Raw genomic sequence first — 24,560 nt, forward strand, 5'->3', positions numbered from 1 at the left:
TCAGATAACAGTCTTTTTCGATGTCCCACTGACCAGTTGGAACCAGATTCGCGTGAGCGCGAATATAGGACATACGAGGTGGACTTTACCAGCGGCCGTAACATTATGCAAGCTGGTCTAGCGATGTTGAATTTTATCTACATTGAACAGAGCACTTTCTATCTCTCCTGTCTCCCTCTTTGCAATTCCCTTGGACAAGTCTTATTCGCCAACCACATGTACTTTCGTTCGATGGGAGGGAATTTCTGGGATCATTTGGCCGACTGTGTTGAAACCTAAGTCCCATTGCTATATGCTCCCTTGCATTGTGTCGGGCGACGAATCGGTCCGTTGTGAGGTTCTGAAGGTTACATGCCGTACCGTGAACTTGTGTGTCCAGCCATCTCCGGTAAGCGCGGCTGTCGGTATCCCGTCTCGTTGCATTCAGCCCGTCTTAGACCGGTTATGGTCTCCGATTTGATATGTCTGGGGAACCTCTCCTGTGCTGTCCTTTCTTCTGCCTCCGTGTATTTGTTGGCCCTATGTTGAAGGCGGGCCAAGCACCTCTAACGCGGTGTCGCGGGGTGTGCTCGTATTTGGCCGTGTGCATGCGTAACAGAGCAAAGCTGTCGTGTGAGCACGTCCAAATATGCAATATGCAAAATGAAGTCAACGCTTGTGCAATGATCCGCTCCACATGGATTCTGTCAGCCGCAGCCGGTTGGTTGACCTCCAGTTTCTCGTTCTCGTCTTCGTCCTGTCACCGCTACTGTCTCGGTGCTCCTCACCCTGATTCTTTTTCTTTCTCTCTCTTGCCTCTCTCCTGCCCGGCGCGCCCTCATCTTCTGCCATTGCCGTCGTGTGTGTTGAAATCGAACGCAAACCTAGGCACTCGCCTTCAAAATGGTCGTTTTGTCTTCGTTTCTGTTCGCCATTGTTCTCACGCCCTCCCTTCGCTAGGTTCTTCTTCGTGTTGAATACGCCGGCCCGCTGAACTGTCCTTTGGCATTCACTGCTTCTTCTTGCTGTCCTTCTTGACACCGGCGGCAAGCTCCGCATCGCGCTTGGCGTAGATGCTGGCCGTAAAGGGGTTCTCGTAGCTCAAGGCGACCAGGTACACAAACAGCACCCAGCCGGTGATGAGGATACCCGCGGGACGGCCATAGACGAGCGCCGAGCCCAGGAAGCTCATTGTGCTGCCGTAGTACATGGGAGCGTCGGTCACGTTGAAGGGGAAGCCAGTGACAATGTCGTCCATGAGGATGCCAAAGTAGTCGCCAAGGAAGGTGCCGGTGATGCCGAGCTGCCACGTGGACGAGATGACGAGCAAGTTACCCACGGCCAGCAGGGCATAGCCTGCATACGTGGCCTCATTGGTGTCAAGCAGCGGGTGGATGGGCTGGTCGCGGAGGGCACGCTCGTAGAGGAAGTCGCGGACGATGCCCAGGGAGAAGATGGTCGCAGCGAGGAAGTAGCAGGCAGTCTGGGACTTGCCGCCGAACAGACGGGTAAGAACCTTGTTGTGGTATTCTAAATTAGAAGAGGATTGTTAGTTGGCAAAAGACAAGATCCAGGTAACCTCTTGATCTGGACTCGGGGCGTACCTTGTCTCGCGACAATGCTGTACAGATGTTAGCCAAGAACCAGAAAGGGTCAAGCACAGGAGATGACATACTTCCAGAAGGTCGGGTTGAATGCAATAGCCGCTGCAGAGACTGCGAGATGTTAGCCAAACGTGCTCGTCTGCTAGAAGCGGCATTCATCGGACGAAAGCAGCCGACGAGAGAGACTGACTGAAGAGGCTCTTCTGGTCGAAGTCAACCAGCTCGGACAATTGGAGGGAAGCCATGGCGACGGGTGTGGACGAGGTCGAGGGCGAGGTTGATACAAGGCGAGAAGCAACGGACGCTGTGTTGCTGGGGAGAATGCGGGAGAAGAAAAGATGCAGACCTTGGTTTCGGTAGATTGGAAAACGGGAAGCTTGTCTTGCTTCTCAACGAAAACAAATGGCAGGAATTAAAATGCACTACGGTGCGCAGCAGGTTTCGTGCCAGTGACGCTATATCCAGCAGGAAGGGTCGTCATTGGCTGAGCGGAGAGCTCCTTGTCTTTGTAGTGGGGTTAGGTTGGGGCATTTTGGGGGCCGTTGGGCCTGTAGGGTTTAGTGCGTTTGTTCACATGCTTCTGACAGCTCTTCGCCTTCAGGGCCGCTCCAGGGGCAGACCAAGTCCGTTTCAGCGCCCCACCTAGCTACTTTACCACTGGAAGCTGTTGCAAACGGCGCTAACCCATTGGGGAGCTCTTGGACTAAACTTGCTCCCGAACTCCTCCACGTTTCAGAAACAACCATTTACGTGTTCTGAGCCGCCTTGCGATTTCTCAACAGCAGGTGTTGCGGGCGCACTTTATGTTCCTCGGTTTTAAGTGTTGCATCGTCTTATATTGCCTATTTTTTTTATTATCTCTTTCCTCAAAAGTGTCTTCCACCGGCAATGGCTGGCCGTGCCGCTGTACTTGAGCATCTGAGCTGGTGACATCTTGATTACAGCTTCACTATCGTCGATCGCATAAGCTCTATCCACCTTTTCCTTCTTTCGAACCGTGTTTTTTTTGTTAATTTTTTTCTCATGTTTTGCTTTCTACATATCCTTCCAAGATGCCTCCCAAGAAGTCAGTTGCCCGCCGCGAGCCAAGCATACCCGTCATTCCAGATGACTCCTCGTTCACCCCCGAGAGTTTCGAGCGCGAGCTCAAGTCCCTCGCCGCCAAGGCCAAAGAGGACACTTGGGCCCGCGCTGCCGTCCACGAGACGCTGATCTACGGCCGCGTCGTGGTGCTCCTCACACTGGCTGCTGCATCGGCCAACGCCTCCCTCGCATCACTCTCTCCCGTTTACGGTGCCATCCCCGCAGGCCTCTACCACTCGGTGCTGGTCGCGTCCGCCCTGTTCGTTGGGTGGTCGTCCAACCTGTACCTGCGGCGCCTGCTGCCGGACAATATCCCGGTGTCTATCTGCCTTCCCTTGATCGCCACCTACGTGCCTTTTATACACTACACGCTGTCCAGCGGCTACTACAGCGTCAGCACATGGCTTGGGGCACGCTGGGGTCCCGTCTTTGTCGAGGCGGTGACCCTTTTCCCGCTGCTGGTCGCGACGGCCGCGTGTGTCGCTACAGACCTTGAAGCGGCCTCGGGCGTGGATGATTTGATACGCTTGCCGCGCTGGCTGGCTGATGCGCTACCCGGGATTGGCTCGTGGTCCTTTTTCCGCTTTGCCGAAGGCGCGACAGCTGTTGCCGGCACCGTTTCGTCAACGGCACCGGCCGCTTTGTCGTGGCTGTCCACACGCGTGGCTAGCCAGCTCGCGATTGCGGTTGGTTACGGATCTGTGGTGCGGCCGTCGCGCATGGTGATCTTTGCGATCCCGCCCTTTTTGCACACCCTGATTATGAACTCGCACCTCGCCGTCAGCCCCTGGGCGCTGGGTGCAACCAACAATGGGTTGCGTCCCGACGGCTGGGTCGTCCTTGACCGGCGCGAGTCCGTCACGGGCTACGTGTCCGTCGTCGAGAATCTGTCGCAGGGGTTCCGTGTGTTGCGCTGCGACCACAGCTTACTGGGCGGCGAATGGACGCGGTTCCCGGCAAATCCGGTGGCCGAGCCCATCTATGGCGTCTTTGTGATGCTCGAAGCCGTGCGGTTGGTCCAAGTGCCCAGCAAGGCGGAGCAAGATACCGACGCCAAGGCTCTTGTCGTCGGTCTTGGGATCGGCACGGCGCCCGCGGCATTTGTCGCCCATGGAATCGACACAACAGTGGTCGAAATCGATCCAGCTGTACATGATTTCGCGAGTCGCTACTTCCATCTTCCAGCAAACCACACGGCCGTGCTGGAGGATGCGGTTGCATACACCGACCGGTTGGTGGCAGAACAGAGCACCGAGAACGGCCAGTTTGACTACATTGTACACGACGTGTTTACCGGAGGCGCCGAGCCTATTTCCCTGTTTACTCTCGAGTTTTTGCAGAATCTACACACCCTTCTGAAGCCGTCGGGCGTTGTTGCTATTGTAAGTCCCTGCCCATTTTTGTGTCCTACAATAACACGGAGCTCGCGCTGACATTTTGCACAGAATTATGCTGGCGACTTTGCATTGACACCCATCAAGGCCGTTGTGCTCACCATCCGCACGGTGTTCCCAGCGTGTCGTATTTTCCGCGAACACCCGCAAGATGCTGACAGCACGGGTGCCGACTTTGCCAACGTCGTCATTTTTTGCACAAAGAACGGGGAGCGGGATTCTGATATCCAGTTCCGGGCGCCGCGGAAAGCAGATTTGCTAAACAGCGAGACCCGCAAGCACTTTCTCGTGCCACAATACGAGGTGGTGGACACCGATTTCCGGTCGACGGAAGAGGCTCGCATCGTACGGCGTAACGACACCGAGCAGCTTGCAGAATGGCACGCTGAAAGTGCTCTGGGCCATTGGGCAGTGATGCGTCGGGTTGTGCCCGCTAAAGTGTGGGAGATGTGGTAAATCTGGTTAGAAGCAGCGTGTCATGGCTTTGTACATTAAAATAGTGAATTTGGTTCTGTCTTAATTTAAGCGGAAATAGGAAATAGTTGGAAGCAGAAAAGAACAAGAATCCGCCAAAAGTGGTTTACGAGATATTCACGCGTCCCCTGGATGTGTATCTTTCGTGCCTTCGGCTGGCTCTTCAGCAGCCTCGATCGCCTTCCCTAGCGAGGTCGTGTTGAAGTCGGTACGGAACTGCTCAAGGTACTCGGGAACCGCATTGACGCGGTTGTACGACGCCGGAATGGGCTCGCCCAGTGTGGTGTGCACCGGAAGCACACCCGCCCAGACGCTGTCTAGCACCGACTTGTCGTCCAGGTCACAGCGGTCATCATGCGTGTTGCCGGTGCGGATCTTGGCACTGCCCGTCACAATACGCACCTTGAGCACCGACGTGCTCTGCATTTCGGCGTTGTTGGGAGGAACGCGCGTCTGGTTCCAGCGGCCGGGCACGACACTGTTGGTAATCTGCTCCATGGCGTACAGTTTCTCGGAGACGTCCGTGACAAGGGTGGCATACCCAAACAAGACGGCCGATCGGTAGTTGTAGGAGTGGGCGTTGGGGGAGAGTGCCAGGACAAGGCCATCGACGTGCGACGCCGCAACCGTCACGGGCAGACCGGCCGGTGGCTTGTCCTTGTCGCTCTCCTTGCCCTCCTCAGTCGCTGTCTTCGTCCGTGAGATGTTGATCAGCCGTGACGACACGTAGCCATGGAGATACAGGTCCAAAACGTCGCCCGTATCGGCACTGGGCCGCTCAAACGAACCCATTGCGCCAATCATGGGCAGGGTGGCTGGGAAGGGCGAGTTGTCCGGCTGGAAAGAGACATGGAGCAACTGGGCCTCATTTACAAGCGAGTGAATGGTCCGGAGAGCGTATGATGCTGACATTCGTTAGCGACGAAGCATTGGATTAGTCACAGTGGAAGATCGTGAGAGTTCCCTACCTCGCGAATTGTACCGCTTGACGGTGTTGTGCACCTCCTTTGGGTAGGTCAACTCGTAGCGCGGCATGGCGGCGGATTGACTTGGTCGGTTAATCTATGAGACTGGGGTGCAGACTCTCGACTGTTGACACAGTGCTTGGGCTTCTGTGACTTTCTTCGTCTTGTTCTGTTCATCGAGCCGTGATGCTACTTATATAACGTTCGCAAGTCCTCCCCTCATTAAAAATCTAGCGTGACTCATTGGCTCATTCTCCGTTGTTTGACGGCCTACATGTTCGGGCCTTCCTTTGCGTTTTTCTATTTCTGTTCCTTCCAAACTTCGTTATGTCCCAGCCAGCGGCTCTCCGCACCTTCCTTCCCGAATAACGCCAGCTGCAGGCGGACTTGAGCTAATCCACGGCGCCGATTGGCGTCATCGCAGCGGGCTGCATGGGTGTACTATGCCTGTTCCAGCAGGTCCAGGCGGAGGCATTAGACGAAGAGTACGGCGTAGACACTGACGCAACTGGAAGGCAGAAGCGACCGTGACCCATACGGACCCGAAATGAATTATATACAGCTAGGAGTCAAGAAGAAAAGCGCCGTGCCGGAGTTGTCTTTCACAAGGGAAACGGCCGAGAGAGGCACCACTGCTGCCATTGCTACTTCCTAAAAGGATCCATAGAGCCGCTGTTGCTGGCTTAACATGGAAAGATTTCCTAAATAGGACATTTCTCAACTTTCTACATTTTACTTTGTAAGGTGCAACCGACAGCTCGCTCTGTGTTCTGTCCAGTGACTTGCCTATCACAATCCGTCCCATTGCATCTGTCCAAGCTGATAACATCAGGTAAGCCATTAGATTCGTGTCTTTGTGAATTTGCCATGCTCACTATGTATATATGCAAGAAGGCGATAAGGCAGGCATTGTTTCAGCCTCCTCGTTTCCATTTTTCGCGACCTTCATTACTCATTGCTTGACGCTCAAGTTTCACGTCCCCATTCGGCCCTTTCCGGCTATCGTCGCAGTGTCATAAGGCCTCTTTCTTCGAGGACAGGCTGCCAAGACTGGTAACCTCAAGGCGGCATCTTTTCCTCCTGTCGTGAAGCGAATTTCGACTGTATTTGAGGCTATTCACGATCGGATGCCGCGCCTTCCATTTTGCGCAACCTGCCGCTCGCTAGATGTCATGTGTTTTGGGCTGGCTGATCCTCCACAGAGGGCGTTGGCTAAAAGGCGGTTAATCCCCAGGGAAAGGGCGCCGAGACAACAATGGGCAGAGCAAAGGCAATGGCCGGCTGAATGGGAAAGAGCAATGGAAGCTTTCGAAGCTTTCCATAATGGCAAAAGACATGATTCTACCATTTAGGAAAGTGCTAGGAACAAACGTTAAGATAGAAGGAAAGAAGCAGACAGATTGCAAGATTTGAAGAAAGAGCGTCTCATATTATCGTCTCACTTCGCGCAGCAGTGTCACCCTAGCATGGTCACTCTGAGAAGTTCCTTCCGCGTAGGGCCGCCAGGTGCTCTTTCCATACATTGTTTCCCCTGCATCGGACGGTGTCCAGTTGAACCTGTGGACTTTGTTGGTTTCATCTCTCCCCGTACCTTATCTCTTCTTCATCTGCTTTCACCATTTCATCATTGCCAAATATAACATGACGAATTGGAACCTTGCTGGGAAAGGGTTCGTGCGTGCCCGAACGGACGCAACCGTCCCACAGTGTGTCCCCCACATTGGACTTTGGGAGCTCCTGGACCGGACAGTTAATATTGGGCGAAATTTGCGGGCTGTTCGCCGTCCTTCCACAATCCCACTCGGACCTGTCATCCTGGCACCGGAGCTCTTTTCGTTACCATCTCTTGCCGCTAACTGGAGAAATGGTGGCAATGCAGACGCTCTGACAGTTCTCGATACAATGATGTTCTACAAAGTATAGCTGTCACAAACTCTCGTTTAAGCTTCATCTATCCTGTCTCGCAGTCAAAGGCGAGACAATCTGCCAATTCTCCGACTGGGCGGAGAGCGTACACGAAGAATGGCAAAACTTCCTCGATACATGGACAAAAGGGCTCTGTCTGTTCTGTTCTGCCTCAATTACCGTTCCCATTAGCAAGCCGACAGCTCTCTTTGTTTCGATCGTCTCTGCACCATGCTTTACGCTGGTGGTGTGCTGGATCGGCACTACGAGCCCACGAGCAAACGATACAAGAAGCAGTTCTCTCGAGATCTTTTACTTGTGCCGTTTTACTTGCTACGATCCGGCCATGCTGTACCAATCGCGGCCAGCTTTATGCCCACTGGCGCACTAACATCTTGAATGCTTCCATTTTTGATCAGAAGATGATCGTCCCCTCAACCAACCTGCGTTGCTTTCGATACTTGTTGCGTTCGGTTTTGCAGTTTCCTGAGATCAATTTGAAAGCCCTCGCTTGCTGTGCGGCCGTCTTGGTCGTAAGCTACTATTCTTTGCGTTATCTTATGTCAGGGTGCCGCGACGTCTCGGGTTTCAAGTGAAACAAGGCGCCAGCAAGGATCCGCTTCACCACCCAAACAATACTACCCTCCCACCTCTGCGCCTTTCCCATAACGCAATCCTGCCGCAATCCCACCAGCGTGGCCCGCGGCCAGCCTTGTGCCCCGCCCAATCACTGTTCTGCCGCAGAGCCCCTTTCGCCGGCATGAACGACACCCATTGAGACATCCTGGACAATCGCCCGACCATCCCCTTCTGCATCGTGTTTGAGACGTCGTCCGACTGGAGAAAAGTTTTGGCAGGTCGCTTGTGCATGCCAAGAGTTCCCACACACAAAGTCGAAGAGATGGCGAGAGGAAAGGGACGTATCGTTCTCAGAGAGTTTTGCCTCGAGTGACCACCGAGCTGCAAGTGATGTATCCGATTGCCAGTGCAACTGCCCACGGTTGTTCTATTTCTGTTCCCGCCGATGCGGATTGCCCTGTCCCAGACCCAGCATGCTCTGTATCTCAGAAAACTTTATCGTGCTCTCTGTATGCCTCCTGCGTGTGGGAGGACGTGTTGGTCGTCCGCTCGTCCCTCGCTCACTGTCTTCTTGCTGTCTGAAGTGGAATGCATGGAGATGTGCCATGTCGACTCCACCCTTCTCCTCCTTCCCGCGAGTTTCCCTCGTCCCTCCTCGTCGGGTTGTCACTATTCCCTCTGTCACTTCTTCACCTTTCTCAGTCTCTTCTTCTTCCTCCTTCTCTTTCTTCCATCTTGTTGTCTAGCGACGAACTCGTTCCGTGCGGCGTTTTCATCCCTCGCCGTCGTTCGATTCGAATACCATCACGGCTTTCTCTCTTTGCAAACATGATTTAACTTTGTTTCTTCTTCTCTTTCTTTTTTCTGTCGTTCTTTCAATTCTAGCGTCACCTGGCCGTTGTACGATCCATCCCCTATGTCCCATTGATTGGGTTTTCTTTTGTGTTGCGGGCCGGTTCCCCTTCGTTTGACCGGCTGCGCCGTCACCATGTCGACTTCAGGAACTTCCGTCCCGGTCCTCGTCGCCGCCTTCCTGTTTGGCATCGTCGTCAACGCGGCGTCGGCGGCGCTCCTCCTCCACGTCAGCAGCCATCGAGGCACCGTGTTCCGGGACGGCCAGAGGCTGGTCCTCACCACATTCCTTTTAGGTGCCACCCTGTGGGCACAAACCGACTTCATTTCTATCCTCATCGACACGACGGCCGCCTCGTCGTGCCAGGTGGGCATCATCTTCAGCACGCTATTCGACCAGCTCGCCCGTGTCTCCATCGAACAGTATCTACTATGGGCAATCAACAAGGGCGCCAAATCGGGCGTTCAGCAAATGGCACTTCAGGCACTCATCGTGTCTCGGTTTGTCGTTGGCTGTGTCTTTGTCGCCTTCTCACGGCCCCAGTTCAATCCTGCCTGCGTACCCATGTCCTCGATGATGCCTGTTGCAGTCGTTGTTGTCGTTCTTGACTTCGTTCTCATCGCGGCTCTAGCCATTATAGCCGTCACGGCCGGTCTCCTGAGAGACGCTCGGGGGGGCAGCGCTGATGCTGGGCCCAGCAAGGCGATTCTGCTTGTTATTGTTGCGTTTGCCATTTGGACTGGGGTATGCTCAACTTTCCTGAATATTTTTGCTTGCTGCTTTTATTCACTTGGAAATTTGTTGCTAACACAAAAAATAAATTAGACCAGCGTGGTTATGCTTCTTGGGATGACCAGTGCCGACTTCCGTCTGCGTACTCTTCTTCCAGCCACGGGCCTGTCGATTCTCGTTTGTAAGTTGAATAATGGCAATAGGCTTGCAAGTTTTTCGTGCTGCTAACGACGATTTAGTTATTATCACCACTTGCAACGGTGCGTTGACGACGAGCAGCACAAAGTCAACAAGGGCACCTGACTCTCCCGGTATCCGCAACATCACCACCGGCAGTTCCGTTTCTACTGACGCCTCATCCGATTATCCCCCAAGCCGGTTCGAAGATGTCAAGCGATCCGAGATTATGACGACCTACGCTTTCGAACAGCCCCGTGAAGCTCCCGGAGTCCCTCCCGTACCTGCCAATTTCTCGCGACCCGTAGTCATGCTGGCAAACGTCGAGGCGCCGCCGTTAATGGTACAAAATGAAACATTTGCTCCTTCCGTCTCTGCTTTTGCGACTGCTGCAGTTTCTGGCTTGCGCAAGGTGGACATTCGTCCTCAGGGGAAGACGAAGCGTAGCCTTCTCGATCTAAAGGGTGGTCCCGGAGCTGGCCGTGGCGGCAAGATGACCATCTCGAACCCGATTCTCGAAGCGAACGGCGATCAGAATCCCCTCAACAAGATTGCTACAATTAGCCTGGAAGAAGCGGCACGGGGTGAGCGCGAGAGGCGTGCAAACGATCTTCAGAGAGAATCGGCTTTGATCGCAAAGCGTCCTGCACCACAGCCTCCCAACATGTCGACTGAAGAGGCAATGAAACGATCAGTAAGCCTCAGGCGGAAGGAAGTTGCACCTGTGTCTTCTCAACCACCAATTCCCACTATGTCGAATCTGGAGCCGATGCCTATGGGCACAACATCCTCTGCCCAACTGTCGCCGGGCGTGGAGGAACTGCGGAGACGGTCACCAAGACAGCCACCTGTCGACAGTGAGGCCGACCAGTCTATGCGAACAATGCCCGCCGCTATGCCATCTGCACCGTCACCTACAATTCCGCTTCCGTCCCCTAGGCAAGAGGTCCCGCGACAACTCGATGGGATTGACAATTATGATCAGCCAGAGCAAGTGAACGTGACGCTCGAACAAAACCAAGAGACAACTGATTTTATCATTCAGCCCGCCACTTTTGCACCTCCGGCACGGCCTGCACGACAAGACGCAGACCTCCCAGCACCGCCTATTGGAGCAGATGCGAGCATACGCCGGCCTGAGATTCGGCCATCGCGCCAGCTTCCGAAAACGCCGACACAGCCGGCCTCCGAGGCTCCCCAGCCACCTCTGCTCCGTCGCCCTACGAATGGCCTGCCTAGAAACCCACGGGCAACGGCCATGCAAACCCTAGACAATGGGCAGGGTGCAGGACGGCAGCAGACGGTCATGTTCATGAACAACATTGTTTACGACAACCCGGAGAGAGTGCAGGACATTATCAACGATGCAAGCAACAAGGAAACGAAGCGGAGATCCACGCACTCCATTGTGCACCGGCCCCGTCCCATCCCCAGACACCTTGAAAAGGACCGGGCCATCTTCCCTGCAGAGCCGTCTCCGAACTTGGCCGGACACCGCCGCAGCAAATCAGGTGGCTCCATCGTCAGCCGCAAGTCAATTATTCTGTCCAACCCTGGCAGCCCGACACAGCTCCCGCCATTGCCATTGCCTCCCAAGAACACGGGGTACAGCATGGCGCATCGCAACGCCGACCGCCCGCAACCGAATGACACGAAGAGCATGACCTTTGATGAGAAAATGACCCTCCTATTCCCCACGCCGCCAAGCGGGGAACCCCTCGCGCGTCGCCGGTCGTCTGTTCCGGAAATGCCGGCAATGCCGTTGGACTACATGCCCATCATTCTATCGCCAACCGAGGGCTACGATCGCGACAGCCGCATGTCTCAGAGCACGATCCGGACTGGTCGTACCTCCATCAAGACGGAGAACATCTTGGAGGTGAACGAGCTGCCTCGTCGAGCCGACAACATTTCCCATCTCAGCGGCGGCCGCAATCAGAGCATGAACGAAGACGTCAGCAGTACTTGGCTGCCTAGTCTGGCCGGCAGCAGCAGAGCGGCGAACTTGCCGACTGGCGGGAGAAAGCGTGCCTCGTCACCAGTCCTCCCACCCACCCGCGACTCGACCACAACCATGAGCACTGATGTTCGGACGCACGACGATGCGACAACCAACTGGGGCTCTGTCCACTCCCCTGTCGTTGCAGTGCCCATCCCAGCCAACCGGCAGGTGGCACGGACCACGTACATCAATGGTGGAGAACGCGGGGACGGGCTCACTCTGGGGCCTGCAGGATCGGCTCCCAATGACAATTCTGAACCGCTTCTGCCGCTGCTGCCCGCAACGACTTACAACGGCGGAAAGACCAAAGCGTCACCCACGTCGTCTGACCAAGACAGCGCGCCATGGCAAAAGAAGAGCGAGAAGCGCGAGTCCCAGTGGCATCGTCGTGTTGGGGACGACACGCTGAGCTTCTCTGACCGCAAAGAGGGGGGCCGGTCACGGAAGATGCCACCCCCGACACCGCTACTTCTGAACCCCTCATCCACCAAGAACCCAGTGGTTGTCAAGGCTGCTGAGCCGTCGCCGTTGGAGTCGCCCGAGCGTGCTCTTGCTTACATCCAGGAGCAGCTGCGGCGGTACGAAGAGCCGAACTTGGCGGTCGCGGAGGAGACCCCCACCAGGCGCCTGGCGCTGCTGGACAACCTCGAAAGGGAAATGGACATGCAAGCAGGCCACTGGCAGGAGATGCAGCATGACTTGCGGCACGACTCGCTCTCGTCGATGCAGACGCTGTCCCCCAGTACGGAATCGCGCCGCCAATCTGTGATAAGCTCGCACAATGCCGCTGTTGTTCCGCAACGGCAGCAACAGCAGCACGCAAAAGAAAGCGTCGCACTGCACATCGGCGCTGACCGTAGAGCTGCCCGGCGCTCCCGGATTCAGGCAAGCAGTTGGAACAGAGTGACGGCCGAAGAATCCGTCGTGTCCAGCATTCCCGCACCCGCGGCTCGTTCGCTCCAGAGCGGTGCCAGCAAGAGAGGACCGTTCTCGAACACCGTACTTGACCTTGGCGCTCTAGGGAGCCCCACTCCCCCGGATTCGGACGAGGAAGACCTGGACCTCCGTCTGCACCGACCATACGACACGCTCGAAGCCGCAATTTCGGCTTCTGTCGACGGCGCGTTGACTCAAAAGACAGCCCGGGGCCAGAAGCCGACCTTGTGGATCCCGGCCGCCAAGTCCGCCGCAATGACAATGACGACGACGACGACGACGACGCTGCTGTGGACACCTGCCCCAGCAGTGCCGTCACACCAGCCTACGGTTATGTTTGCGTCGATTACGAGTACCATGCAGCCTCTGCACTCATCCGGCAGAACGTCCAAGACTGGGAAACAGCAGTTGTCTGGGCCCCTACCAATTGAGTCTCTTTCTCTGTGGACAAAGCGTAGCACCCAGCCATCACAACCTGTCCACTCAAGCCGTGGTCTATGGATGTCTCACTCGCAGCCGGAGCCGGTTCAGCAGGACAACGTCGCAGCACTGGAACTTACTGAGGAAGAGCTCATGATGCAGAAGATGAAAGATCTCGAGTTGGAAATGGACGCTATGGAAGCCGACCGCGAAGAGCGCGTCGAGTCCTCGCAAAAAGCGCCTCGCCCCGTCACGCAGCGCCCGCCGAGAAGGAACAAGCGCGTAACCCTGCTTCCCGATATTCTGGAAAGTCCCAAGCCGCTTCCTGACAAGCGTGGTACACTCGGCATCTTCCAGTTCCCCTGGGGCGAGCGCTCCGACACTGCAAAGCCTCCGACACCGCCCTTCCGCGGTGCTCCATTTGGTGCCATGCCGGGCACAATGGCCTCGGGCGGCGGCAAATTGAACGCAGCTCTTGAGGCACGCGCCAAAGAGCTCGAGGCCAACGAGTACTCCTCGTCCTTCTTTGACGACTACGACGACGACGAGGACTTTGATGATGAAGACAATGGCTTTGGCGAGGATGGGTCTGGCAGTGACGATGGTTTCGATGAGACGACACTGTGGGAAATTGCCAGTCTGTTGAAGACCGAGCAGGTCCCGTCGACTCTGAGCATGTTCCCACCGCCTCTTTCGTCTGGATCCGTGATGGGCGACTACATTGATGACATACAGTCAGGCCATGAAGTCGAGCATCTGAATGAGATGGACAGCCGCAACTACGCCGATGTTGTCGAAGTCGTGGCTGGCCTGAACCCTCAGAGCCGCCGCCGCGATTCGCAATTATGGAACGACCGCCAAGACGTTACGACTGCCAGTACCAATGAGTTCTCCATGGCACAGCCGGACAAGGAAACCTGGAAGAGCTACGATACGGTGAGCCAAGCAGCAACCCTGCGCTCCAAGCCCCGCAAGTCCGAGTCGTCTACGATCGAGACCGGTCAGCTCTGGGACCGATCCACCATCAAGACATTGCCGGCCAACCCGCGGTCCAGCCTGTGGACAGCTACAAAGCAGAAGAAGATGGAAAACGAGAAAGCAGCGTCCCAGGCAAAGGCAGCGCAGTTGGAGATACCGCAGCTCGAGAAGCCCATGTCAACTAAGCTGTGGGCGCCCAAGCCGGTTCCCGAGGTCAGTGCCAAAGGCCCCTTGTTTGACCGTGACGTTGCTGCCGTTGAAAAGATGAACGAGCCTACTCGAATGACGGACAAAACACCCGCAGCGCTCGACATGCCTCGCACGCCCCGCAAACTGAGCAGCGCACCATTGGAGAAGCTCATGTCCACGAACTTGTGGACAACTGCCAACGGAGGCGCATCTCGGATGTGGGCGCCCATGCCGGTTCCCAATGTTCTCGCCAAGGGTCCCTTGTTTGACCGCGACGCTGCCGCCGCCCAGAAGCTGCACAGACCGATTCGCACAACGGCCTTGGAGCCGGCCGCTGTGGACATGGTTCGTGCACCGCGGTCGCTGTCACACTTGCCACAGCTGCGGCTCGAGTCGACCAAGCTTTGGAGCGCCGCTGAGACGTCGACCCACCATGTTCGGAAGCCAACTGAGAACAACTGGATCCTGGCCAAGGACCCCAAGACCCTGCCGGTTGTCGTCGACGACACCATCCCCGCGTCCAGCGTTGGTGTCAAGCAAAAGACATGGTGGGAGAAGATGAAGGCCGCGGCTGGGGTGTCCAGCGCTGCGTCGGCCAGCCCGGCCGCATCTCTCGCCTCGGTCGAGAAAGAGATTGACCAGGTGCGCATGGCGCCGCCCGCACCGCAACAACAACAGCACAGGGTGCGGCCCGCGGCCTCGCACAGCGACTGGGAGGCGGCCCTCCAGGAGGCCGTGACGGCCAGCTACCCGTGGCTGCAGCGCCGCATCAGTGCCACACCCAACCAGTGGCAAGCCGCGCTCGACCATGCCGTGGCACGAAGCTACCCCTTTGACGCTGCACGTCAGCACCCTGTGCTTGCCGGCGGTCCGTCCGTTCCCGCAACTCTGAGCAACGACGCCAGCAAGGTGCATCCTGTATTCTTCCGGTCCGTCGATAGACCGAACGATGCAGTTGTCCAACTTGTCCAGAGCAGGGCGGTCGCAGCGGCCCTGTCGAGATCTGAAGCCACATACGGTGCCCAAGCTGTGGCCTTGGAGAACCAGGCCGCCACTCGTCCGCACGCGCCGGAGAGCGGAAGTCGCGGTGTTGTGCTCCGGTTCTAGGAGGGAATTGGAGCTGCTATGATGGGAGAAGAGTGGGGAGAGGAGTGGGGGAAATAAGTTGAAAAATATTATCCAGTCTCTTTCTTTCTTTTCTTCGTTTTTCTTCTCTTCTTTTTATACATGTACTTGTGTGCACGTACATATCTTTACCCCTTGACAGTCTTTTTACCTTTTTCGTTTTATTTGTTAATTCTTCGTATTGCTTTGTTGCGATTGCTTTTTTTTTTTTTTTTTCTTAGACGTCGAGTCTTGAATTCCACAGCCTGAAATACTATATTTTATCATACACTCACGTGAACAAGAAACTCAAAGAACAGGCAGACTGCCACATTAGGGATATTCGATTTGTTTTGTCGACTTTTCCACGTTGTGGACTCTGTGCCGACACCATTCGCTAGCTTCCGTGGCGCAGCGGGCCTGCCCTCAGAAGCTTAATTGCTCCCCGCGCCGCCTTTTTCGTCCCAATGTCTGCAAATCCGCCTTGCCTAGCCTGTCGAACGTCGCCTTTTTTTTTCAAATGTTTTTGGTCATTGTTTTCTGTCCCATACCTTTTGTCCTTGAAATGAAGTCGGGGCTTTTTAGGTCCACATCGCCGGCCCGCGCCCTGTCAACGAGCCTTCGCGACCGCTCTCCCTCTTTCTCTCCAACTTACAAGGGAGAACCGACCACAGCACGTCTCATCGATGCCTCATTTTCGGGTATCGCTTTCCCTATACGTACTCAGCATTGGGCTGCCGCCTCAGATCACCTCCCACGGACTGCCTTTCGCTTAATTTCTGCGTATCTGCGGCCCCGGAAACCGTCCAATGCCTTTTGTGCGTGGGAGATAGGCGCCGCCCAAACGGGAAAGACTCTTGTAAATGTTGGTCTGGCCAGGGAGCTTGCTTGCAAATGCAACCACACTTGAAGCCGATCTATTGACTTGGAGGCGGTGGCTTGTGTCAGTTGAGGCTCTGCACGACCATGTCTCCACATCCTTCTTTGCCGCCCCCTTTACATTGTTTTTGAGGCGAAACGCAAAAAGTCGAAAATAAAAAACAAAAGTATCATTTCCACACTTTTCTCTAAGCGGCAGGGGGTTCAGTGGACGAATTAAAATGGTGGCTTTTGGTTCATGTGTTCTAGACTAGGAAACACCACAGCGGCTTATTACTCCTTTATCGTGCCAGATATTTCAGCTCGACGTAAATATGATGCTGCTTGGCGCACTTGGCCATTGGGGTCCAAAGGCCGCCTGAGCGTTCGTTGTACCAGAAAGTGTCCAGCCTTGCCAATTTTGTCCTTCGTCTCCAATGCCCTTGCTCTCCCTGGTGCATCTCGTCTTTCCAAGTGCTTTATTTATAAACCCCCGTCGGCACCCTTTCCAGTTCCAACCGAAATCTAATTGTGACATCATTCGGAATATTTTTGTTGACTTACCGCAAGAGCACAAAAGACAGCCCAACGCGGTCCAGCGAAGACGGAACAAGAAACATTGGCCTGTCACACACACACACATCCTCTCTCCCTCTCACAAAATGCTTGATACAATAGCATCACGGCCCGCGAGACGCCTCGTCATATCGTATGTCGCTGTCTTCTTCGCCGCCTCAAGTCTGCCGCCATTGACCGTCGCCGATTCCAATGCGCCGTGCTATGACCCGACCGGTACCCTCGCACCCGGGTATTTTCCTTGCGATTCGACGGCCTACATCACCAACTGCTGCGCACCCGGCTACACCTGCTTCAGCAACTCGCTCTGTGTCGTGACAAACGAGTCCAAGTCGTTCCCCAACCTCACCCTGGGCGCGGTTGAGCGCTCCATGTGCACCAACCCGCAGTGGAACAACGACATCTGCGGCGACTTTTGCATCACCGGCTCGGGCAATGCCGACGGCGAAATGGTCGCCTGCGGTGACAACCGCTTTTGCTGCCGCGGCGACTACAACGCAGGGCGCTGCAACTGTTCTCTGTCGTCGCCCAACGAGGGCGGTAGCTTTGTGGTGAACGCGGGCAAGCCGCAGACCATCGTGGGCGAGACGGCGTCCTTTACCGGCACCGTATCCTACCTGACATCGCAACCGACACCGGCCCCTACGCCAACCTCGGCCGAATCCTCCTCGACATCGTTGCCCACGAGCTCCAGTGCCTCAGCGTCTGCGAGCACGTCGCCAATGCCCCAGCCCGAAACGAGCAAGCACACCTTGGCCTTGGGTCTCGGCGTTGGTCTCGGTGTCGGTGTCCCGCTCCTGGCGGTCGCAGGTTGGCTCTATTATTGGTTCGGGCTGCGGAAAAACAAAAAAGGCCGTCGTAGTAGCGGGCGCCGTTGGACGCTCCCGATGGACCTGGCACTGGACGGCACGGCATTCGGAGAGCAGATGGCAAGGCAGGAAAACGCACTCCAGACGGGCGAGGTTGGCGCCAGGACAAGCCTTCTCGAGAACGACGGGCTTCCTGGCCACCGTCTCAACCTCAGCAACCTGAGTGAGGTGCCGCCACCGCCGCCACAGGTCCGTCACGATGTCGGTTGATGAAGGGGTTGATGAAGGGGGTGAGGTAGTGTTCGTTAGAATTGTGCGTTTCTTCACTTCGTGATTTTTCTTGCAATTTCCATGTTATCGTTGTCTTCAGCGTGTTTTCGTATTTGTTAGCCGTTCTTTCAAATCATGCTTCGCATGTGAGACAGAATCAATACATCAAAATGATAGATGTCTCCTTGTTTTTCTTAATTGATAATTTATTTTATTTATTTCAATTGAACATTCGTCCCTCCTCAGTTAGTATGAACGGCACCATTGTCCATCTGTTCGTCCAACCAGTCAAGTAGTATTGCCTGGCCGTCTTCGCCTAGTTCAAGGCTATCGTCGACAGGAGCATCCACGCCGGCAACGCGCACGCGTTTCTCTGCGTCGCTGCTGCGCACTTCCATATCGCTCTCGATGCTCCTATTGTCGGTGTATTCTGGAAGCAAGACAGGCAGTTTCTGTTGCAGTCGTTTAATTTCGACCTTGTCGATGCCGCGTCGCATGAGACTTGCCATCTCATCTGCCTGTACCGCAAAGGAGTTGTTACTGTTTGTTGATTCCGGTATTTTTCGCGGCCTTGCACGCGTGCCCGGTTTTCTTGCTGTCGCTGGTCTTGGAGATGGTGGGGGTTCGTCCGGTGATGTGTGCAAGAAAAGGGCAGACGGGATTGAAAGAGTGGACTTCATGGGAGGGAACGCAAGGTACGCTTTGCGAGACGTGCCCAGCAATTCCATGCCAAACGTCCGCTTGCCCAAAGCCTGTACGCCGGCCTGGCCCTCCTTTTCCTTTGCTTCTTCTTCGTCGAGCCTGGCCTCTCTCTCTTCCAGAAGCCGCCTACTGATATCTCTGTCAAGATGGAGCGGAGCAACCAAGTGTCCGGTGGTCCGGAAAAGCAAGCTCGGGCTAGCAAATGCGTCGAACAGATCGGGTGGTTGGCGGAACAGCTCTGGCAGCGACCGGATCCCAGGTGTAGCGTTGTGGACGGCCGCGGCATCGTCTGCCACGGGTATGCCGTCGGAAGTCATGCTCACATACGCCGTCCAGTTGTAGATGCCGTTGTACGCAACCAACCCCCGTATTGCCACGCGGTGCGGCGGATGGGTCTCTGTCAAAGCAAACGATGTAGCTAGTCCGGCGCTCAGGTACGAGCCGTACACGTACAAGTCACGGCGTAAGAAATGTCGCCGGCCGTCGCGATCTCGAGTGGACGCCGAAAGGGGCGGTGACAAGTTCTTTTTGATCCAGTCGTACGCGAACATCACGTCGTGAAGCGGTCTTGGCCACATGTAAGACGGCGGTTGACTCTGGTCGGGATCCTCTGTAGCGTCTGGGCCGTTCCGTGGCTTGCCTCTCGACCACCGGTAACGAATAACCGCAATAGGATAATTCTGACGAAGAAGGAAGCTCGGCGGTGGCTGCAGCGCTGCCTCTTGTACATCTTCAGCGACGACAACACCATCCTCGTTTTGAACGTCCAATGGAGAATGATAAGATGGTGGCAGATACAGGAGCAGCGGCTTTGTCGGCGGGTGTTTGTGGACATTGTACAGACTTTAAGGTACGATCAGCGACTTCACTTATCAATGCACCGAGAAGAGAAGAAGAACAGGCTCACCTGACGATGATGCTACCCGACGATGCACAGGGGACAAGAACGTGTTCGACACGCTCAGACTGACCGACGATGTAGTTGAAATCGTCTAGTGCGTGAGCTGATAATGCGCCCACTGGCGCGTGGAAAAGCCGAGCGGCGATACCGCCTGCAATCCGCCGAGGACGTGGTCGGTGCCTCTCCTGTGTGGTCAGCCAGCCTGCGGTTCTGTGAACGGCGCTTGATGCAGCCCACAGCGGCCGCGCCTGTCGTCCAAAGAGCAGCAGGCCATCGCCAATTGAGCGTGACATCGCCGCCACCCCGGCAGCTTCGGGAGGCATCCAACGGCCAATGACTGAGATCCTGCTTGGATTTGGTCCTCATTTAAGGCACTTGTCCTCTGAACCGTCGTCTAGTTCAGACTCCAAATTTCAGCTGGACGTCATGGTGGTCTTGAACACGTTTTGGGGGTGTTAACTATTGAAACTTGGCCCGGAAGCGTGCTAGGGTACGCCACATCGAACTGGAAGCGCATAGACGTGACGGAAGCCCAAGAGGGCCAGAAAAACGCGTCGCCAAGTTCGAAAACAAAGCCAGACTTGGCCAATTGGGGAATTTCGTGGGTAACGTCCGTTCGTCACATGAAGAGTGTTAACACCGCCAAAGACACGGTATTCTACGTCGTACCACGCTCAAACATCAGCGACGTATAACGAAGCCGCTCGTGGGACTTTTTCGAGGTTTGGCGTTTGCTAAAGTGTCCAGATTGTACGGAGTGCGTCGTCTCGCAGGGTTGTGTTGTCGTGCAAAATGCACTATTGCCTGTTGGTTCTGTTGCTGTCAAAAACATATGCGCAGTAGTCATGTGTTTTAGACCCGTCACTCTGGCAGGCACGTCCAATAGCTGATCGTACCTGCCAAACATGCTTCGTCCCGCTGTTCAGGGAAAGAACGATTCGCCACATTGAGCGCTAGTCCCAAAACGGTTACAAATTGCAAGTTTGAAAATAACTGACGCTGAAAGTAAAAGAAGGCCGAGATAGCAGGTTAAGGATCGAGGGAAAGATAAAGACTCGCAAAGTCAAAAGACAGCATGAGCCAGTTTGTGAATTTCAGCGTCAAGGTGGGTGCGTAAGTTTGCAGTTCGAAATACCTAAAATGGTGGAATATACGCCATAAAATATCGGCAAATGGAACAAATGCAAGCAAGGCAAGAAGTCGCTTTTCATTGTTGCGGTTGGTTCTGTTCCCATTGTGGGGAAAGCGCGACCAAGACGAACTGACAAAGGTGCAGGAAGTCGGAATCCACTTCACGTCATCGCCTCCCAGTTTCTCTTTTTGTCCGATCGCACTTTCCACAGTTACGCATTTCCGTCATTGCCACCTATCACCTCTCATTTATCTTAACATCTGTCCATCGTGCCTTCCACTTTTCCTCGAGGTCTTGGCAATTGCTTATTTCTCGGGCCTCTCCTCTATTTTTGCTCGTCTTTGTCTCCAGTGCTGGAATCGCCTACTTTTGCCACCTTCACATCTTATCCCTGGCGAAAGGGCTCGACCGGCACGCGAGGAAGAATAAACGCTCGCATCTTTAACCTACCAGGAGCTCCTATCGTGCCGCATGCCATGTACAACGTGCTGGCTGACGACATAACGCGAATTTGGACACAGCGGTCCACCCGGTGTTGCAGTGGCAGCTCAACTTCCAGCTCACCACCGTCTCCCTAGGCTGAATGGGCGTGCCATAGCTGTACGTTTGCTCTCTGCGCTGGTTTCTTTCCGCTCTTACCATGGATGACTCGGCAGGTCAGTCCGTCGGCGAGTATGAGGCCGCATTCGACCAGCTGGGCCGGCCTAAGCCGCCGTCGCGCACAACCAGCATGACCATGCCGACAAGTGCCAGCACCCGCCCAGACGCCAACAAGTTATCCGGCAATGGTGCCGGCGATGGCCGGCATCTCATGAGCCTCGATGCCATTGTGACCGGCCGCCACAGCAACTTGAACGAATGCATCGACGAACTAGACAAGAGGCGCAGCTTCAGCATAGACCGTCGCGCCGCGGATACCGCCGCCATGGCCTACGACCGCCGTGCCGCCGCCCTGGCGGCCGACTTTAATGCCGAGCATGGCGACCTCAACTTGTCGCCAAGTCGCTGGTGGTTTGCCTCCTCGGCGTTTCCTATGATTGCCGCGACCCTCGGCCCTGTTGCATCGGCGTTCAGTATCTGCGCGCTCGTCCGGCCGTGGCGGCAGGTGATCCTCGCGGGCGAGACGATCGACACGGCCCAGTTCACCAAAGACCCGATATGGTGAGTGGCCGACGTGCCATCCTTCCGCGTGCCTCGATAACGTACTAACCACCGTCCAAGGCTTACGTGTATAAATGCTGTCCAGCTCGCGATCGCCCTGGTGTCCAATATGTTTCTTCTGTTGAACATGGCACGGCGTGTTCGTTTCTCCATTGCGCAGCCCATCACGATGACTGGCTGGTACTTTTCCTCGCTCGCCCTCATAGCATTGGTGTCCACCGCATCCGGCCCGCTCAAGGATGACATCACTTTGGACGGGCAGCTGGTATGGTCACAAGCGTTCTACTACGCCATCTACGCGGCCATCTTATACATGCTTGTGGCCTCGCTCATGGTTGTGACGTTTTTCGGTGCAGCAACGGGCCACTATCCCAAGGACTTCCAGCTCACAAACAGCCAGCGCACATTGATGTTGCAAACAATTATGTTTCTCATGTATCTGCTCATCGGCGCGCTGATCTACTCTAATATCGAGGGTTGGTCGTATCTCGACGCCGTGTACTGGGCAGATGTCACGCTATTCACCATCGGTTTCGGTGACTTTGCAGCGCAGACGACCTTGGGCCGTTCACTTCTCTTCCCATTCGCACTCATTGGCATCATCAGCCTCGGTCTGGTCATTGGCTCAATTCGGAGCCTTGCTTTGGAACGCGGCAGACGCCGCCTGGATGCACGGATGACCGAGAAAAATCGGCGCAAGTTTCTCAACACGCTGCACAAGAAGGGAAAGGATGACATTCTTCGGCCTATCCGGGATCGAAGGGAATCCATTGACGGTGCGCCTCGAGGTGACTACGAGGGCGCGTCCAGCTTCGAAGGCCCCCGCCCCAACACGACTGGCCTCACCGAATACGAACGCCGCGAGGAGGAGTTTAACATTATGCGAAAAATCCAGCACCGCGCCGCCCAAAGACGGCGCTGGTTTGCCATGGCTACGTCCGGTGGCACGTGGTTGGCCTTATGGCTGATTGGTGCCTACATCTTCCAGACCTGTGAACATCCCTATCAGGGCTGGAACTACTTTGACGGCTTCTATCTAGCATTTGTCAGTCTTACCACGATTGGCTATGGTGACATGGTGCCCATATCAAACGCCGGCCGGTCCTTTTTCGTTTTCTGGTCGTTGCTGGCTTTACCGACCACAACCATTTTAATTTCCAACGCGGGCGACACAATTGTCAAGGCCATTAGCGACGCAACAAACGCGGTCGGCCGCGTCACCATTCTCCCCGGGGAGCGTGGCCTGAAACGAGACCTCAAGGAGGTCCTTCGTGTACTTACGTGTGGTGTCGTCTTCGACGATGCTGACATTGAAGAATCGCCACCAGGCCTCCTGGGTGCTGCACAGCAGCCCCCGGAACAGCGAGAAGAGTCGCTTGCGGAAGAACAGGAAGAGGAGGAAGAGGAGGCCGAGGAGGCTGTCAACGAAGCCGAAGGAGTCCGTCGTGACCAGAATCCATCTGACGACGATGAGAATGCAACACAAGGAGGTGGCTCCGGTAGCAGCGACAAAGCAAAGAATGGCAACGAGGCAGACGGGAACGACAAGGACGCCACAAAAACGCGCCGTCCGAAAAGTGGCAATCGAACCGTCGGGAACGCATCTAGTGGCCCGCGAGATACCGAGAAAACGAACCGTGAGGACTACGCTTTCCAGGACCAACCGAACCCCGTTACCAATGACGGTTTGGAGCAACAAGACAATGTTAATGCAACGCCGTCAAAGGACCTGTCGCCACTGCAAAACACACCCCAGAGACCGGTTATGCCATTGAGGAAGAGCAGCACAGCGCCTGTGGAGATGTCCGAACAGCCGGAAATAAAACGAGCGCTCTCGGACCTGTCACAGAGCAGCACGAAAGCCACGAACTCTGGAGATGGCACGGCATCCATGTCATCACGACGGACGCGGACTGGAGACCAGTCGCCTTCCTCACGCCGCGGTACGATGCGGAGTGGCAATTCATCCGGGTCGAACGCCACCGCGAGGGAGGGTGGTGATGCGTCTGGGTTCGCCTTCGGATCAGTGCCATCAATGTCAGTACCGCGAATCGACCTGCCACAGGAGCTCCCTGCGTCGCGTGCAGAGTATCACTGCGTGCTGATTGACGAGATTGCGCACGTCACTGAACATTTGCGCCACTCGCCACCGCGCAAGTATACGTTCCAGGAATGGGCGTGGTTCTTGAAGCTCATCGGTGAGGACGAACGCAATGCAGACCTCCATCGCCGCGCACGTATGAAAACGCACAAGAAAAGTGGACGCGGCCACGGCGGTGACGGCGGCGATACCGACCCGAAAGACACCAAGAGCTCCGTTGATTTGAATCCTGACAACGAGGACCCTGCGCGGCTACAATGGAGTTGGGTCGGTGCTCGGAGCCCGCTAATGAGCACCCAGGAGGAGGCCGAGTGGATTCTGGACAAGCTGACAAAGCGCCTCCAGGCAGAGCTTCGGACAACACGAGAAGCAATTGCTCTTTATCGCAAGCACCACTCAAAGCGACTGGAACAGGAAGAAGAGGAAGAGCAGCTAATGCTAAACCAATCCTACCGCAACCAGCCTGGCAGTGACGACGCCGAAGACGACGAAGATGGACGAAAGGCTGACCCGGGCCCGTACAGCCGCTCGGGGCAGCTCAAGAGGCGTGAAACGCACTCGATCAAAGAGGAGAGTTGAGATTTGCATATTTAGCCATACCATTTACTTTGAATTTGTATTGTCATCGGGGGAATTACGGCGTTTGGATTCTTTAGGGGCGTCTTTTTTTGGTCTC

At 55.5% G+C, this 24,560-nt stretch overlaps 7 protein-coding genes across 7 annotated transcripts; 4 read left to right on the plus strand and 3 right to left on the minus strand.

The window, feature by feature from the left end:
* Positions 1-988: 988 nt before the first annotated feature.
* Positions 989-1,828, minus strand: SPSK_07871 (methylene-fatty-acyl-phospholipid synthase; the record flags this gene model as incomplete). Its single annotated transcript, XM_016734524.1, has 4 exons — positions 989-1,509; positions 1,584-1,600; positions 1,655-1,694; positions 1,774-1,828. 4 exons carry the CDS (start codon positions 1,826-1,828, stop codon positions 989-991), a joined length of 633 nt encoding a protein of 210 aa, XP_016590915.1.
* An 807-nt stretch (positions 1,829-2,635) lies between these two features.
* Positions 2,636-4,516, plus strand: SPSK_07267 (spermine/spermidine synthase; the record flags this gene model as incomplete). Its single annotated transcript, XM_016733931.1, has 2 exons — positions 2,636-4,048; positions 4,112-4,516. 2 exons carry the CDS (start codon positions 2,636-2,638, stop codon positions 4,514-4,516), a joined length of 1,818 nt encoding a protein of 605 aa, XP_016590916.1.
* A 135-nt stretch (positions 4,517-4,651) lies between these two features.
* Positions 4,652-5,569, minus strand: SPSK_07818 (uncharacterized protein; the record flags this gene model as incomplete). Its single annotated transcript, XM_016734473.1, has 2 exons — positions 4,652-5,439; positions 5,503-5,569. 2 exons carry the CDS (start codon positions 5,567-5,569, stop codon positions 4,652-4,654), a joined length of 855 nt encoding a protein of 284 aa, XP_016590917.1.
* Positions 5,570-8,971: 3,402 nt separating this feature from the next.
* On the plus strand, positions 8,972-15,377 carry SPSK_06852 (uncharacterized protein; the record flags this gene model as incomplete). The annotated part of the gene is made up of 3 exons (XM_016733526.1): positions 8,972-9,580; positions 9,662-9,749; positions 9,808-15,377. 3 exons carry the CDS (start codon positions 8,972-8,974, stop codon positions 15,375-15,377), a joined length of 6,267 nt encoding a protein of 2,088 aa, XP_016590918.1.
* Positions 15,378-16,894: 1,517 nt separating this feature from the next.
* On the plus strand, positions 16,895-17,887 carry SPSK_07767 (uncharacterized protein; the record flags this gene model as incomplete). Its single annotated transcript, XM_016734423.1, has 1 exon — positions 16,895-17,887. One exon carries the CDS (start codon positions 16,895-16,897, stop codon positions 17,885-17,887), a length of 993 nt encoding a protein of 330 aa, XP_016590919.1.
* A 242-nt stretch (positions 17,888-18,129) lies between these two features.
* On the minus strand, positions 18,130-19,813 carry SPSK_07379 (uncharacterized protein; the record flags this gene model as incomplete). The annotated part of the gene is made up of 2 exons (XM_016734043.1): positions 18,130-19,432; positions 19,497-19,813. The coding sequence occupies 2 exons, from the start codon at positions 19,811-19,813 to the stop codon at positions 18,130-18,132; spliced, it is 1,620 nt and encodes a 539-aa protein (XP_016590920.1).
* A 1,449-nt stretch (positions 19,814-21,262) lies between these two features.
* Positions 21,263-24,463, plus strand: SPSK_10751 (potassium channel; the record flags this gene model as incomplete). The annotated part of the gene is made up of 3 exons (XM_016737043.1): positions 21,263-21,783; positions 21,844-21,922; positions 21,944-24,463. The coding sequence occupies 3 exons, from the start codon at positions 21,263-21,265 to the stop codon at positions 24,461-24,463; spliced, it is 3,120 nt and encodes a 1,039-aa protein (XP_016590921.1).
* Positions 24,464-24,560: the final 97 nt, after the last annotated feature.

The sequence above is a fragment of the Sporothrix schenckii genome (genome assembly GCF_000961545.1).
Source record: "Sporothrix schenckii 1099-18 chromosome Unknown Cont41, whole genome shotgun sequence".
NCBI lineage: Eukaryota > Fungi > Ascomycota > Sordariomycetes > Ophiostomatales > Ophiostomataceae > Sporothrix > Sporothrix schenckii.